This window comes from Pagrus pagrus (genome assembly GCF_965226575.1).
Source record: "Pagrus pagrus genome assembly, chromosome: 12".
In the NCBI taxonomy this organism is placed as follows: domain Eukaryota; kingdom Metazoa; phylum Chordata; class Actinopteri; order Spariformes; family Sparidae; genus Pagrus; species Pagrus pagrus.
In genome coordinates this window covers 9,388,185-9,405,360 of record NC_140196.1, presented here as the reverse complement: position 1 = coordinate 9,405,360, position 17,176 = coordinate 9,388,185, and the positions used below count along the sequence as shown (strand labels likewise).

Below are 17,176 nucleotides of genomic sequence, written 5' to 3'. Positions count from 1 at the left end.
TACTTTCGCTGAGGGTGAACACATGTGCGTGTGCCTGTGTGAGACTGTCCTTCTGCGTTTGTGCAGCCTTCCATTATTGATTATGTACTCACCATGTGCTCAGCTGCAACAAGGCCAGTCAGACTAATCCCCTAATAACAGAGGCAGAAATACTGGGCTAGACACAAAGGCCCTGGACTGAGTGAGGGGCAGCTGCCTCCCATCGGGCACTGAGGTTACAGTAGACTATTGATGAACAGTGAGTTCGGTTGGATAAATGAAGGTCTTTTCTATGGAATGAATGTTGAATATTTAACTATGTGCTGCGCTTCTCTTTCTATACTTCTGTCTCGCTGTCATCCTGACGTCACAATGTTTGTACCAGGCACTGGACCAGCTCTCTGTTATAAAACTAGGTCCCTAAACCTTCAAGGTGTTATTTTAGTATTGATTTAAATAGGGACTGCTTAAGCTGGTGGCGAGGAGACTCACCTAGCTTCTCACTGCCTACCTCCAAACGTCTACCCTGCTACCTCTGGCTTGGCACCTGACTTGAATAGCCCTTAAATCAGAGCGACCACCAGCCACGCCCGTTAACGACAGCTCTCCTCTAAATGATCTGAGCACTTGGTAAGGTGCTAGGATGAATTTTAGGGGCTTTTTGTAAACCCTTAAGGGACTGTTTCAATTTGGTAGGCTAGAGTAACCTTTCAGAACCTTTAAGATATTTTGCACACTTATCACCTAACTTTTTACTTCCATCAAAGAGACATAAAATCAGTGTCCACAACTTCTACTTCAACTACAGTTGATACGATACAGCACCTAGATTTACAATGACCTGGATGACTGACAACCTTCATCAACATCTAGCCTAAACTAGCTAACTGTCAAATTAGCTGTCTCTTGCGCCAGGAAAGGAAACGTTCGAAGAAACAATGAAAAGTATCACCTGTGAATTATGAACATTGAGTCCACGTAAGAAATAGCCTATAGCACGCTTAATTTATAATCATGTACTGTATGTAATAGCCCTGTTTACTGTTCGCCCAAGAGTAAATAACAGTTAGCATAGATTAGAATATTAGCAACACATTTTAGCCAGAGATAGCAACGCTAGCTAGGATAGCAGTAAGTTGATAACAAATAAACAACCACAAAAAAACCTATATTAAAATGAGTTCCCTATATAGTGCACTGCATAGTGAGTACGCCATTTTGTAGTGCTGTCCGAATGTCTAGTGGGAATTATTATACCCTATATAGTGGACTCAAAGTATCCCACAATGCATCGCAAAAGTTAGTGTACAACCAATGGTCACTAACCAAGCAATATTTACCATCATGCATTGCGCTGAGAGAAAAATGGGGGGCGGACACTAGTCCACAACCAGCGTTGATGTATGACGTTTCAACTGTGCGATAGCAGTGACGTTATTAACGGCGCCTGAGTGTTTTTGTCTTTATGCTGATGAGCTCCCTATATAGTCCCCTATGTTGGACTCCCTATGTAGTGACTAGGAAGTAGGAAATGAGTGAGTGATTTCGGACACGGCCAATGTTTGCTTGGCCACAAAATGGTGGATATAACAGCGTTAGCTTAGCTGCTATGGAACTGTGCCAGTAGGGGTTGCTATAGCAACCGAGCGTTCAACTGAAGGCTGCAGCTGGTGGCAGATTCAGCCGAAGTAATTCAATTACAAAAACTACACGTTGCTCCAAAGCCAAATCTCTGCGCCCCAAGAGGTCAATAACTCGTGCTGCACGAAGCCGCGGTCAAGCAGCCGTGGATATAGTGTTCCTGTCATCTTGTGTCATAAGTGTGACACACACACCATCCGAGCTCCTGAGGAGGTGTCCAAACACGAGCACACACTCCTGCCTCACCAGGGTACAGTATGTTACTCCTACATACATTCACTGAGCTATTGTCCTATACTTCCAGGTGCAGGTCACCCTATCCCACTTCTTTAATTATGCACACTAAGAAGGGCCCCCATCTGAGGTTTGGGTCCAGGCGGCGCTGCTCCTTGGTCTTACTGTGTAGTGGCTGCCCGAGAGGAAAGAGGTCTCTGGACTTTCTACGTTACTATTAGTCTTTTTTTCCATAATTATTTTATTTTTCCAGCATTTTTTCCCTAGCATTCATCCACTGTCAGATTGTCTTTAATTCCACAGTTTCTGGACCTTATTGTAAGTACTGCATGCATTCTTAAAGTATTTAGATTATTACTATGAAAGAAATTCATAGGCTGCAGCAACTAATGATGTGAGACTGAATGAAAAATTATAACATCTTAAACTCAAGGGAAAAAGGTGAAATATTGGCATGTGACAAAAGGATTTTGAATGTGAGGTGAAACTTTTCTTGAAAACAAATAATTAGCTAATTTGTATTTTGGATGGATGGCATTGTAAGTTGACCTTTCTTTAAGCAGTAAATTGAGTAAAGATAAAATGTCTTCTTCAAGGGGGTCCTAGCTAAGATGGACAGCAATAGCAATGAGTTGCAGGCAAACAACACAAGACAAGCAATTCACCGTTTAGTTGCAGGTATATTGATAACCATTGCCAGTAATAGGTGGAATAAAAACACTGGATTGGTTAATGCACTCAATAGAAAGTATGTAGTATAAAAACATCAAATATCTTAAAAACTTATGGTAAATAAAACATGTTCAAAGCCACTAATGAGGCATACAACTTCTTACAAGGCATTTAACGAGAAACATCGTAATTGCTCGTGTAGTATTGAGACTATTGTTGCTTGTGAATCAGTAGATTACCTGAAGCAGGATATCATGTCTCTCCAAACTCCAACACGCTTTCTCCTGCACTCTGTGTGGGCTACGCTACTTTCACTGACCGGGGTCCTGTTTCACCACGTCTTGTTTTTGTTCCAAGTACTACAAGCTGTGGCCTGTGTTCTTTACATTGAGCATGTGTGTGTGTGTCTTCGTGTGCGTGTCATCAAGGGGGTCTCGGTCTCTTAGAAGATTACTTTGCAATCGTTTAAACCTTGTGATGCTCTGTGTCACGTTTCTCTCCTGGACAGGTCTTTCTTTTTCTCTTTTGCTCACTTTACCTGGTTGCTGTTACTGTATATTGCTGTCATTCTTCTTCTTGTTTTTTTAAGAAAGAGGAGCTCCTGCTGGTTTGAAACCCCCGACTGTGAATGAGCAGAGAACAACATGGAGAACAGCAAGGTGACCACTCATTAGTGCAGGGACTGATATAACAGGAGGAGACTTTAACCCGATAATGTTACTAACTGCTGGAAAGGAGCCATGATTGATAATAACAGCTACACCTGGGCTTTTCCTGAAATGACAGGTCAAAAATAAACTATGCAAGACCAAAATGTATCCATCAACAACAGGAAATGCTTGTGAAAAGAAGAGACTAACTGTAACAATATAACTGTAACTGTAACAATACAAAAATAATAATAAGTTGTGATACAGTATGTATGTGATGTGTCAGGGTAAGAAAATCACAAAACATCAGCAGGTGAAGAAAAGCTCTTAAGGTGGAAAAATGTAGACCTGTCCCTTTAAGCGTGGCTCACCCCTGCTGTGTGTGTGTGTGTCCCCAGCAGCCAGTGAAGGAGGTGCTCCCCCTGCCTCGCCACCCTTCTCCACTTCCTGTGACCTCTTCCTCTCTGACCCCTGCTGCCATTTCAAAGAAACCCTCCCCGGGCTCCATCCAGCATGTCCAGGTGGCCTCCTCAGGTGATCAACAGACAGAGAGCACATATTTGCATTTCATTATGAACATGTTATTTATGAATTTGGTTACAATCAAGGTAAAAAAAAAAAATACTCACTGTAGTCAGCCATGTTATTTTGTTATTGTCTATTTATTCATATGTTATATGATTGAATATAAAGCGTCTTGCTTTTTTCTGATTAATTGTATTAAAGGCAGGCCACATCAACAGTAACAGTGACACTAAAATGAGCAAACAATGACCACAATGTTCAAAAAACACATGAAATGTATTTTACACATAACTGGTATTAAAATACTGACAAATTAAAAAAATGAATGGTTGACCTTTGGCCTTTGTTACAGTTGTGACATCGTTCCACCATCTGAAGCCTCCAGAGAGGGATCTCACCCTCATGTCCCACATGAAGTCTATGAAGTCTCTGAGGCACGCTGGATTCACTGCAGTCTTCACGGGACAAACGGTGAGCTGGCTGACCCTAGAGGTTAAAAATAAACCCTGGATAAAGTTTAAAAAAACCAAATAAACCTATAAAGGGTGAAGATATGGGTTAAAAAAAGAGCATGTTCTAGTTTGTTTAGCATCTTCCACTTATTCTAGTTAATAAGCATTTTTATCGACCCCTTGTCAAGCTAGCTAATTAAAGCTAAGTCCGTGTTGAAAACTCAGTTGAGTTGAAAACTCCATCTTCAGCTGACCTTTTTTTTAAAACGAACATTGATATAAATGTTTAAGATATATTCAGACCTTCTGGGTTTGAAAAGTGAAGCTGGCGCAGAAGTGCTTTAAAAATGCAGTCGACTCAAAGGGGTCGACTCAACCGGTTGCAAAAAGAAGTCCGATTGTATGTAAGCTTATGTGAAAATGACCCCACTTCTCACTTGATTTATAACTTCAGTAAATAGTTTCATAATGAGTTTATGTTCTCAGTTGCTTTCTTCAATACAGCATGATGCTCAGTTTGTCAATTAAGGTCCCGTTTAGATTAAAATATACGATGAATAAAGGTATTAAGGGCGTGGCTACCTTGTGATTGACAAGCTGCTACCGTGGCCTATCCTCCCCAGATCCACCCTTTTGTCCAAATATGGTAATTTCTAGCTGCCGAAAACCAAAACTGTGACAGCTATAATGCCAAACTCAAGGCTTCAGAACAGTAGTCCACAAACCAATGGGTGACGTCACAGGGGGTTTACACTATGTGAGGTCACCTAACAGGTCCATCAAAGCTAACAGGACAAAGTCAGTCAAGGGCAGTTTGTACATGGTAGATCTAACAAGGCAAAATAAGTGACACAACATAACAGTGTGGATGGACCATGTTTTTTAGGGCCTCTGAATTCATGCTGTTTTGTAATAAACATACGGTATATATTTAGTTAATATACAGCAGCTATTAATCATAGAGTTAATCCTTCAGAGAACAAAATAAAAATAACGTATAAAGATCATCAGAAAATTGACTTCTGTAAAATGTTTATGATGGTATGATAAAGATGTTATTCCCTCAAATGCGGCTCCAAACTCACAGTTTAGCAGTGACACTCCGACTGTCGTGTGTTGAACGCTGACAGAAGCTTGACAGTGAGGAGCTGTTGGAGGAGGTACCCATCGTCGATGTGATCCTCGCTGACATCGACTCCCTGGTGCCCACTCACGATGAAGCCGGCTGCCCCATAGCTGAGTGGAAACGACAGGTGATGGTGCGGCAGCTGCAGGTCAGGCTGCAGGATGAGGAGGAACAGAGGAGACAGGTACTTATCTGTGCTATTGTATTGTTCTGGTCTGGATGTGCCATGCGTGAGCCTGTAGGGCTGTATACAAGTGTATTTTAATGCATTTTAAAGTCATATCCACAGTATATGTTTTATTGTTTTTACAAAAAGATGATTTTTGTAGATACATTTTTGTTGAAGGAATAGTTTGACATTTTGAGAAACTTATTTGCTTTCTTGTCAAGAGTTAGGTATGAAAACTAATACCACTGTCATGTTTGTCTGTTCAGTATGAAACCCCAGTTAGAAGCTGGTTAGCTTAGCTTAGCATTCTCGTCCCTTCCATTATCTGCCTGTTACTGTTTTCAAAATCCCTGGAAACAACAACAGCAACTTCCGAGCCAGCAACCTACACGCTGAAAATGGCAAGTTACCCTCATCCTTACTTTGGCAAAGCTAATGGTATGAACCTAAACAAGCTAGCGGCTCTGGACTCTTTCCCCTGAAACAATTTTTGCATGGGCACCATCACCGTCCTTGGTTTAGCGCCACCCAAGACAACTGGGATTGGTTCACAGAAAAACAAACCAGTCAAAGCAGGTTTTCTCTAGCCTGACACGGCACTGTGAAGATAGGCCTGGCTATGCAAGACTAAAAGATCACTAATTAACAAGTTACACAATGTTTGTTTGACTTTTGGAAAAGCCAAGTATAAAAATGTCACGTTGTGGTTTTGTAGGGGGCTATTTCTTGGCTGGGAGCAGTAATTTCCAGCCTCATGATGATGACACAACCTCAGGAAGTCAGCTCTCCCAGCCAAGAAAAAGCACCGAGCACTGTAACAACGTGCCTCCTCATCTATCTCTTGGTTTATTTACCAAAATGTTTCACAAAATAAATTCTCCGGATTGTTTTGTAAAATCTCTTTTTCCCTCTAACAGGACACGGCTAATGGCTGCACACCAGTGGATGGCTGGAAGTACTCACAAACCCACAACGCAGTCCTGGGGCCCTTTGGCGAGCTCCTAACAGATGATGACCTGGTTTACCTGCAGCAGCAGATCGAGACCGTTTCACTGCAGAAGCGCTGCCAGGCCTATGAGCTGGAGCTGACCAGGCTGACCGAGGAGCTGAGGTCGATTTTACCAGATCCGATCGTCAACATCTCGCTAAACAAAGAGGTCCTACAACAGATGGATGCAGAGGGGAAAATCCAGTTCACTTTGCCAGTGTGGTGCAGTCGTGTCTCAGAGATCGTTAAGAGTATGTCGCTGCTGGTGGCTAATCTGACCCAAACCACAGAGGAAGGGGGTGAGAGGAGGATAGTGGAAGGCATGGTGGAGGGGATGAAGGGTTTGCATGGGGTCACAGATAGTTTAGGAACTGATTTAGGCCAGGAATTGGGCCAAGAGATGGTGACAGCACATGGTGAGACCTCTAGTGGATGTAGGATTCCTCTTATAGGGATGGCGTCAGCCTTTAGCCATCGTCTAGAGACCAACAGCTACAGCAGAGCACGGAGGGAGAGGGTGGAGAGGGAGATCCAACAGTCTGGGGTGTCTGTCAGAAACCTCAGATCCAACTTTGAAGGTCAGATGGGTGCAATCTATCCCTTTGCTGGGGTTGCAAAAGGAGGCCCAGTAATGTTTGGAGCCTCAGGAGTGAACAACCAGAACGCCAACACAAGCCTCAACTGTGGTTCGAACAACTGTGATCCTCCAAAAACACGTATACCTGTGATGGAGACTACCAGCTTAAGGAAAGAGCGAATAGTGGTGCTTTTCCTGAGCCACTGGAAGAAATCTGCATATGCTATTTCAGTGAGAGCGGCGAGGCAGAGACAGGGACAGGAAGCGGTGTCAGGGAGAGTGACAGGAGCATCGCCCCCACAGAGAATCACCTCCATGTTTCAATTCTGCCAACAACGAGGTGCTGTGGACAAGATGCTGAACTCCTGGAGGAATAAACTAGAGCTCAAAGATGTGCAAAAGTCATCGTTGTCCTTCTCTAACTCTTCACAAAATCCACCTCCTCAAGAAGCCTACTCCCCGGAACAATTCCTGCCAGACGTGGATGGCGTCGCAGTGAGCCACGATAGCTTGACCCTCGACCTCTTCATGTTGGGATACTTTCACATCTTAGAGCAGGAGCTGTCGCCTGAGGAGAGGAAGATGAGGCACCTCCTCTGCTTCGAAGTCTTCGACCATGTCGGCAGTTTCCCCTGGGAGGTGGTGAGGGACTTCCACAAGGCTGTTCTCCAGGAGATCCGGGCTGGCAGCCGACAGTGGAGCGACGGCTTCGAGGACATCAAAGTTCGCTTCTTCGGGGATTCAAGACCGTGCCGCTGTCCGTCACCATCGCCATCATCATTGTTGTCAGACTCCAGACTCGTGCCCAAAGTTATAGTTCAAACTGCTACTCCAGATGAGTGTGGCAGTGACACGGACTTCTCCTGTTTCAACAACGAAGACATTTGTAAATACATCGACCGCAGCTTTGCTTTCTGGAAAGAGAAGGAGGCCGAGCTGTTTGATTTTGAACATTAGTGAGGTTAAGGTTTTTGACATTTTTGCACAAAATCATGGTAATGTTGGTGTGTTTATTTTGGCTGACTGACAGGAGTTGAATAAAATTCTGTTCAGAAGCATTTTTGATGCATTATTATTGTAAACTTAAGTTACTGTAGCCAATTAATCCCAGTCAGTGACACACAAAAGATTCGAAATATGCATCTAATCTTTCTTCACAAACATTTTTAGAATGAAAATAATATCTGTAATTTCCATTACAAAAAACAACAAAACTTTACAATTGTATACTTTAAATCTAAATCCACTATCCCTAACCCACTAACCCAATCCATTGCCACCTAAAGAACCACTCCACTGATTTTACATGTCAAAGTAAATTTTCTAATGATATTAGATACTAAACGTGTAAAAACACTGGGTGTGTCTGTGGCTCTGGAGGAGGCGGCAACTCTAGTTGGACACGACATCCCTTAAGTAATCATGTGTTTCCCTGAATTACAGTTTAAAATCTAATGAAAGATGCAGTTGCATTAAGGGAAGTGAAGCATCCAGAGTTTTCCAGAAGTTTAACTAATACTAGGGCGTAAAAGTCAGGATTTCTCTGCCTCTGCTGCATCAAGTTTTACCACTCTTCTTTTAATCTGCCTCCCTAAGTTAAAGTCTTGTGGAGTCAGTTTAAAAGTTGCAGTGTTTTTGTAGTTGAGTAAAAAAATATATGAAAAAGTACATGAACGCTATCAGAAGTAAAAGTACTCGAGTACTAATCTGTTTGTTATTTTAAAAACTTTATATAGTGTTGGGCACTAATACATCATATTTTATAAGATAATTTGAAATCTGTAAATTCACAATACCTCCCAAATCAATATAGTGGAGTAAAAGGTATGTTTATCTTATAAATGGAGTCAAGTAGAAGGTAGCAATAACTAAAAATGAGTTACTCAAGTAGGCCTAAGCTACCGTTGACTTTAAGCGTACAGCATTTGAGTAAATCTACTTAGTTACTTTCACCTCATACAGTCTACTTTCACTGTAATTGACCAAACTCGAATTTACCTTTATGCAACACACATGCACGTTGTTATCTAAGACATAAGAGACTTGAGTTTCGTCTCAGGTCCAACCCAAAGGTGATGATTCAAATAGGTGAGGTCGCGCATGCGCACAAGCGCCCCGAAATTGACAGGAGGATGCTGAGCTGCATTCCCATCATTCTGTGAGGAGAGGAGGATCCCCCCTGCGCACCCACGACGGAGGAGACGCCGAGCGACAAGAACATATATAAAATAATACAAGTTGAGCTCTTTATCTGCCACCATGTCAGCCGGAGGAGATTTGGGGAACCCCCTGAGGAAATTTAAACTCGTGTTTTTGGGAGAGCAGAGCGGTGAGTCAGTTCTTCTCGGGTGGTGGGGAAAGGTTTGGGCTACCCTCCCCTGATATGCGTATATGCTTGAAGGCCATGTATGTAATCCGTGTTGGTTTTATAGTGGAAAGTTTCATCTGAAATCGAGAGGATGTTGCTGGCTGGCTTTGGATGGATTTGACGCCCAATGTGTGACTGAGGAAAAAAAAAATGTGATTAACCGATGAAAGGAAAAAAAAAAAAAAAAAAAAAAAAAAAAAAGCCGCATGCATGTAAAAATGATGAAGTCTTACCTTTTAATGATACATAAAAAAATAACAGAGAGTTGTTGTGAATGTCCTCGAGGATGCTTTAGTTGCAGAACATCGCTTTAAAATCGCATCCAAGCAGGCGATATGAGCTGGGATGTTTTGATATGCTGCAGTGACCGACAAAATATGCTCAGCCTGTTTTCAGCTTTATTCCAGCCACATCTCTTATTTCTAACACGAACACACCTTTGTGAAGCAACATGACAGTGTTTCATATTGCCTCCATCACTCGTGTTTTTGCCTCTATAGAGGAGATAATAAACAGTCCCCCATGTGTCAGTTCGGGACACACCCTAGGCTGGCGATGTCTGTAGCATCTCTTAAACCTCGCAGTCTCCCGGCTCGGTCCCCATGAATAATCAAATAAAAAACGGACCTGACAGCGCCACGACGTTATACCTTTTATTCAATAATCCATCTATTCGTGGTGGGCACGACTGTGTGTGTGATTTGATGTGATGTTGCACAGATTCGGGAGGTGCTGATCGATAATGGTCCAGCCTGAATACGTGTTCAGACATCAGACGTCCAGAGTGGCAGCAGAGGAGCTCATATATCCCATAAAATACAGCAGCACAATACACAGAATTAGGCCTAATGTGACAGCAGCCTGACCGGTGTTTGTGTTGCATTGTGATGCTTCAGTGTGTGTGTGTGTGTGTGTTTGTGTGGCCTGTACTGCAATGTTGCTGTCCACGGTGCTGAATCGAGGCCTGGTGTGGCCACTGCCCATCGCTGGCTTCAGAGGTACTGCTGTCTGCATGGGAGCCCGGGGCCTGCTGGAGAAGTCCTGTCCTCGCTCATGTGTGGATCTGATGTAAAATGGAGCTAAAGATGGTGCTGGGTGGGATGTAAATAAAAAAATCCTGCTCACGAGGCTCACCTTCATCCTGCCAGAAGTCACCAGCGAGCTTATGTGCACTGATAAATATCTAATGTGTTTTGTCTCCGTCTGCCTAACGATGGCCTTGTGCATTTTTAGGACACAACTTCTCTGCTGGTAATTAAGAGCATTCGTCGTCACAGTGAAATAGAGAGCAGAACCGAAACAGTTAGCCCACTGATGGATCAGTCAGTCGACAGGAAATCAATCCGCAATGATTTTATGATTGTATTTTTATTAAAGTTTATATTTATAGGGGACAAGTGTATATATAGCATGGATCAATGGCACATGCCGCATCATTTCTAACCAAAGGCAACATCGGCATTTATACAGTAACACAAAACTCAACAGGAAAATATAAACAAAACAGAACAAAACACATAACATATCAAGGAAATATATACAAAACAGAGCAAAACACATAACATATCAAGGAAATATATACAAAACAGAACAAAACACATAACATATCAAGGAAATATAGACAAAACAGAGCAAAACACATACTTAACAAGAAAACAGATATTGATATTGATATTGATTGATATTGATCAGATCTGTCACCTATTCAGGGGATGCAGCTTCTTCAGTGTGAGGATCTACCTCCTTTCTCTGTTCTGTGTCCCTGTAAACGTCATGTCTTTTGGATTTTTATCACAGTCGATCAAACAAAACGAGGCATTTGAAGTCATCAGCTCGGACTTTAACAAATTGCAGCAGGCATTTTCTCAACTTTTTGACATTTCATGGACTCATTCGATTAATCCACTATCCACTCCCTAATTTCTCAACCCTTAAACGGAATGAAATGTCATTCTTATGTGCTTTAGTTTCGCATTATTGACATTATTTATACTGTGCATTTCTTTGATATTTTGACATTTTCATCCGTGTAAAAAATTAAGGTGTTTTGGCAATAAATTAATTAAATTGACTAAATCTGTGTCAGATACTGATACAAATACTTTTAGTCAAATTCAAAACATTTAAATCTGTCTTTTAAACTGCCTGATCTTTCTTTTGAGCACAGAAATGTCACCCAATTATCACATGTGTTACCATTAGAGGAATTACCTCTAGAGAAGCAAAACTGTGAGAATATAGCCGAAGATTTTAGGGTTGTTTTCTTTCGTATTTGGAAAAAGGACAGCTGTGAAGGCTGCGATGATTTATCAGGCAGATTTTGTTCTCAGGTACATGAGCTGGCTCGTCTTTTATTAGTTTCTCCTCTTCATATCATAATCTAATGCTGAGATTCTTGCCTAATTGTTAATTTGATAGTGATGATTACAGTGGCAGTGGTCGAATGTCTACATGCACATTGTCATGGAGGAAAACGATGGACAACCATATTCAGTGAATCGTGTTTTTCATGTGTTTGTGATTCTTTATGATCTGATCTAATGCTGATCCACCTCTGTTCTCTGTTCCTCCAGTGGGGAAAACATCTCTCATCACTAGATTCATGTATGACAGTTTCGACAACACATATCAGGTGAGACCCAGAGCCAAAGAGATCAGTAAAGATAAGAAACTTTAGTATATTGTAATGCATGATATACTGTCGGTTAATAACTGTACTGAAGACAGGATGGTGAGGGATTTCTCCTTATATCAGCTCTATTACCACTTTTCTTGTTATATTTTTTAAACAAATTCTCTACCAATCCTCCTACAGTGACGAACAATGGGACTAATCACACTGTAGGTCTCATATATATATTTAGCCTGTATTGTACAATAGTGACTGATTAACAACTGAATAATATTACAGTGATATACAAATTACAGTCAGGTTCCACGTAACATGAGTTTGCATAAATGATTGTGTTATGTGAATGCTGTCAGTCATCAGATGTAAATGTTAGTCGAGCAATATTCTTAACAAGAAAATACAAATGATACTTTCCATTAAAGAAGTCAGGTACATAACAGGTCTGAATGATTGAGCCCTGAGGGCAGAACAAATGAAATTAGTTTTTCAGTCTGATTCAATTTCTGTACTTATCGGCTCTTTTTTTTCCTGAACGGCTTTTTGTATTTTTCCTTCATTTAAACGACGGTCAGTCTTGCCAGCAACAACAGATGGTGCAGGGAGACATTTAGCCTTTAAAGTCTGATGATTTTTCCCCCCTCTTTTGTTCTTTCCTCACCACAGGCGACCATTGGAATAGACTTCCTATCAAAGACGATGTACCTGGAAGACCGAACAGTAGGAAAACCTTTAGATTCTCATTTTAAAAAACTCACACGTTAAGACAAATTCATGTATGTGCCCTTTCATTTTAGCCAGTCAAGATCCAAGTTAGAAATGTCCCGATTTCCACTCTGTTTTCACTAATCCTTGATTTGATTTGCTTAATTACTGCTCTCTTCACAGACTAACACGATTACCCTAAGGTTATTTCTGGTAGCTTTGGCGCTTTGGCTTTTCCAGCCATAAGAAGTCAAAGCCTTTCCCATGGATCATCTACTTTAGCTAGTATTAATACTAGGTCTTTGTCAGGATATTATGCTCTGTCAGCCTGCACACGCTCTGATACTGGCTTATCCCGTTGGATGCATACTTACAAAGCCCTTACATCTGTATAGTCTGCGTGTAGTGTGATGGTTAAAGTTGAGACAGCTGCTGGAGGTGTGTTTGTGTGTGTGTGTGTCGACGCAGGTAAGGCTGCAGCTGTGGGACACTGCTGGACAGGAGCGTTTCAGGAGCCTCATCCCCAGCTACATACGAGACTCTACAGTAGCTGTGGTCGTCTATGACATCACAAGTGAGCATAAACCTGCTAATTGTACTGTTTTGACACAAAAAAGACTGGATGAAATAATAAAACAAGAGTCTTCTCTCCACAGATGTGAATTCATTTCAGCAGACCTGCAAATGGATTGATGATGTCAGGACAGAGAGAGGAAGTGATGTCATCATCATGCTAGTCGGCAACAAAACAGATCTGGAGGAGAAGAGGTGAGTATGTTTGCATTCAGCTGCAGTCAATGTTTTCTCAACCGAAAGCATCAACCTGTCAGCGCTGAATAAATTAGCCATCGACGGCGTGATGCTGAAGTCTGGCCCCGATTTTCCCTGCAGGCAAATCATGATCGAGGAAGGAGAGCAGAGAGCCAAAGAGCTGAACGTCATGTTCATCGAGACCAGTGCCAAGACGGGCTGCAATGTCAAACAGGTGATCCCTGCAGTTTCACCATATTTCGCAGCATTTTGGGCGGCAGTTGCTCTCAGCATTTCTGCCACTGCTGCGTCCCTCCAAGGTGATCGAGTCACCAACGGGGATTAATAAGATTTATAAGTGTAAATATGTGGAGGAGTGTGTTAGATAGGGTGCACATCCAACCCTAGTGGATGCAGGATGAAAGAAGCAACCGCACACTTGAGATCATTAACTCATTTACAAGTACACGATTGAGGTACTTGTACTTTACATAAGTTAATTTATACTTCTATTTCACTACAATTAAGAGGTTTTTTTTTATTCCAATACATTTATCCAACAGCTACAGTTACTAGTTATTTTATATTTAAAGATTTTACATAGAAAATAGATGATATGGGTATGAAATATGACTAATTTAGCTATTTGCAGATGCACCTAGTAAATGTATAATGAATGCAGGACCTTTTCCTTGTAATGGAGTATTTTTACAGTGTGGTTTTGCTGCTTTTACTAGAGTAAATAACCACTTCCCTTCCCTTCCTTTTCCTTCTCTCTGTGCATCTTCTTTTCTCCTCTCCTCCCCTTCTAGCTGTTTCGTCGGGTGGCAGCAGCCCTACCTGGAATGGAAAGCTTGGACGATGCAAATCCTGAAGGCAGTATCCTTTACAGCCGCTGTGACTCACTGTGTCGACAGCAAAAAGAGCCAAGAAAGAGGCAGCTTATTTTTAATCTCTTAGTGGTTGTTGGCGCTGGTACAAACAGACCGCCCAGCCTACTGTCTGCTGAGGCATTAGCCATTAAACCTTTTCTGCTTAATAGGGAGGAAATGCACAGAGCCAGGAAGATTGTGTGGATGCACAGGTGTAGCACCACGTAGTGGCTGTCTGGGAAGTGACATGTGCTGAAGACGTGATGGATGTTATGTAAAAGAAAGCGAGGGATTGAAAAAAGAGAGTCTCACAATTGCACATGAAACTTACTTAACGTGTTCCTCATCTGTAGAAATATATACACAGCCGGCATTGGCTTTGGTTTACAGTCTGAAATTACAGTATAAATATTTACTTCATATGGTATCAATAAAACACGTACTGGGTACCTTTTCCACGACAAATATGTACAAGGACAGGAGGGAATAAAGGGGTAACATCCTTGTGTTAAAAAGGACTATAAATAAATAACACCGTGCAGAAAGTTTTTTTTTAATTATTGAGAACGTATTTATTATTTACAGGTCACAGTTATATGATTACATGGGAACAAACAGAATAGGTGAACAGTGTTAACATTGCAATTAAAAACGGAGCATTATTGTTGCTTCAGATCAAAACATTATGCTGAGCTGTGGCTTTAAAATAGTTGTGTGTATGATTTTAAAAATGACGGTGAAATCAGGAAAAACAGTTGCCTCTAAGGCTACGGACTTCTTTGTCCTGTATATCAGATTATTAAAGGGAAATTCCATTGATTTTACATTTGCATTAAAGTCAGTTTACAGGTCTTTGGGAGTTGGTTGGGGCTGAAAAAAAAATCTGAAGGTGTGGATTTAGGAAGAAGTGAGCTTACCAGAGCTTTGTAGCTCACTACTGATCTGTGCTTGAGGCTAAAGGCTGCTAAATCGTTGAAATACTCTTTTAAGGAGCTTATACATATTATAAACAAACTTATCTGTGTTTAAGAGACAAAATACACAAACTGTGAGGCGAGCTATTCCCCATTTTAGGGCCAATGAAAGACAATATAGTATATTTTATAAGTAGTTATAAATGCCCTGTAAGTATTCCAATGGTACACTGTATGTACAAATACATAATAATAATAAGCATAGCAACAACAACAACTACTACTAAGGTGAATAATGTACTTGTTACCCGACTAAATTTATTTGATAACTTAATTTTCTAGTTATCCAGCAGATATATTATATAAAGTTGTTAAAATAAGCTCCACCTTTACCAGCTACAACATTAAAGTCATGATCACATACTCCAATAATAACACTATATGATATTTCATTATTCTGAAATGGGTTATCCTAGTACTTTTATCTGTGTTTATTTGACAGTGTAAGGTCACAGAGTTTGACTTTTTCCCCCCACCACCTGACTTTTCCTTAACCGGACAATTCCCAGTGATCGACATCAAGCTGGACAAACCGGCAGAACCTACTGTCCCCGAGGGCGGGTGCTCATGTTAATGCAGAGCTGAAATCGGACAGCTCCCTTCACACCATAGGCTTGTTGTGTTGCTTACTACTGGTTAGCTTCCAGTTGACTTCTCTAATTGGATATAGGATGCGGGCCTTGTATCTGATTGGACAAATCAAATGTTATCTTTCAGTCTTGTTCAGTTGTAAAATATTGTATACTTTGTCAATATGTAAGTGACTGGAGGAGAAAAGGGAAAAAAAAAAACCAACAAAAACAAATGTTGAAATGAAAACGAACAAAAAACAGTTTTGGAAAAATGATAAAGGGGGAAAAACGGGACAACCAACGAGATTCTTTTCGCTGTTATGTTTTGTATTTTTTATATATAAAAAGGGAAAGCACCAAAAATGATGCCTAAACATAGAAGGAGAAATAGTGGAGGGGTCGGCCATTTTTCTAGATGGCCGACCACGTCTGAATGTCTGCAGCACGCATGCACGCTGATCTGATCTTTGACCTTTGACCTTTGACCTTTGGCCTGCCCTCCAGGGTCTCCGCACTCTGGAAGGAGGTTGACTATCTTAGAATGTTTTATAGCATCTCTCTATAGCATCTCATGACAAAATGTAACTCATTTGATATTCCCACAAGAGTCAACTTCCAGTAGGTTCACCTAACAGTAGCTGTGAAAAATGTGGCACTCTATCTCTCTATGGGTTTAACTTTTATAGAACAAACTGTACTGTGGTTAAAAAAAAAAAAAAGAAGTAATAAAAAGACAACTTACTATCACAACTCCCCCTCCCTCCAACCACCCCTCTGCTTTCCTGTCCCTTCTTTCCTCTTTAACCTCTCTCCTCTCCTGTCTCCCCCTCCCTCCATCCCGGTAATACACATATAACGATCCACTGTAATGCACTGCACTGTATATAATAATGTAATATGTATGTTGTGAACGTCCCTCTGTAGAAGTGGTCCTTGTTCACCAGTATGAATAATGTAATAATGTTTAATGATTAATAAATTACAGATTAAAGGGCTTCACTCTCCTAACCATCCACATTTACCTGGTAGCAAAATGATCTTCTACTTGATGTTGGATTATATTTCCGGTTTGAATCTTAGAAATTTAAATGTTGTACATCCATGTTTCTTTTACAATCAACAAAGTGAAATAGAGGATGGCAGGTTTTTGGTGATATTTCACACAAGAAGGTATTTATGTCTTCAATCACACCATATCTTCACGTTTTACTATGCGAAAATAGGGTTTCTCATATTGGAATAGGATTTTTAATGTAAGATATATCTAACATAGGCTTTAATTATCCTAACACC

The 17,176-nt window shown here is 41.1% G+C and overlaps 2 protein-coding genes across 3 annotated transcripts; both read left to right on the top strand.

Moving 5' to 3' along the window:
- Nucleotides 1–1,655: 1,655 nt before the first annotated feature.
- On the top strand, nt 1,656–8,003 carry espnlb (espin like b). Of its 2 annotated transcripts, none has more exons than XM_084369500.1 (6): nt 1,656–1,870; nt 3,116–3,185; nt 3,578–3,710; nt 4,054–4,172; nt 5,284–5,463; nt 6,366–8,003. In XM_084369500.1, exons 2-6 carry the CDS (start codon nt 3,171–3,173, stop codon nt 7,968–7,970), a joined length of 2,052 nt encoding a protein of 683 aa, XP_084225626.1. In that variant the 5' UTR covers nt 1,656–1,870; nt 3,116–3,170; the 3' UTR covers nt 7,971–8,003. The 2 variants fall into 2 exon arrangements, with proteins under 2 accessions (XP_084225626.1, XP_084225625.1); XM_084369499.1 differs by having other exon boundaries at nt 3,575–3,710.
- A 1,142-nt stretch (nt 8,004–9,145) lies between these two features.
- On the top strand, nt 9,146–16,878 carry rab6bb (RAB6B, member RAS oncogene family b). The gene is made up of 8 exons (XM_084369511.1): nt 9,146–9,342; nt 11,955–12,013; nt 12,677–12,730; nt 13,184–13,289; nt 13,372–13,483; nt 13,607–13,700; nt 14,278–14,344; nt 15,821–16,878. Exons 1-8 carry the CDS (start codon nt 9,273–9,275, stop codon nt 15,883–15,885), a joined length of 627 nt encoding a protein of 208 aa, XP_084225637.1. The 5' UTR covers nt 9,146–9,272; the 3' UTR covers nt 15,886–16,878.
- Nucleotides 16,879–17,176: the final 298 nt, after the last annotated feature.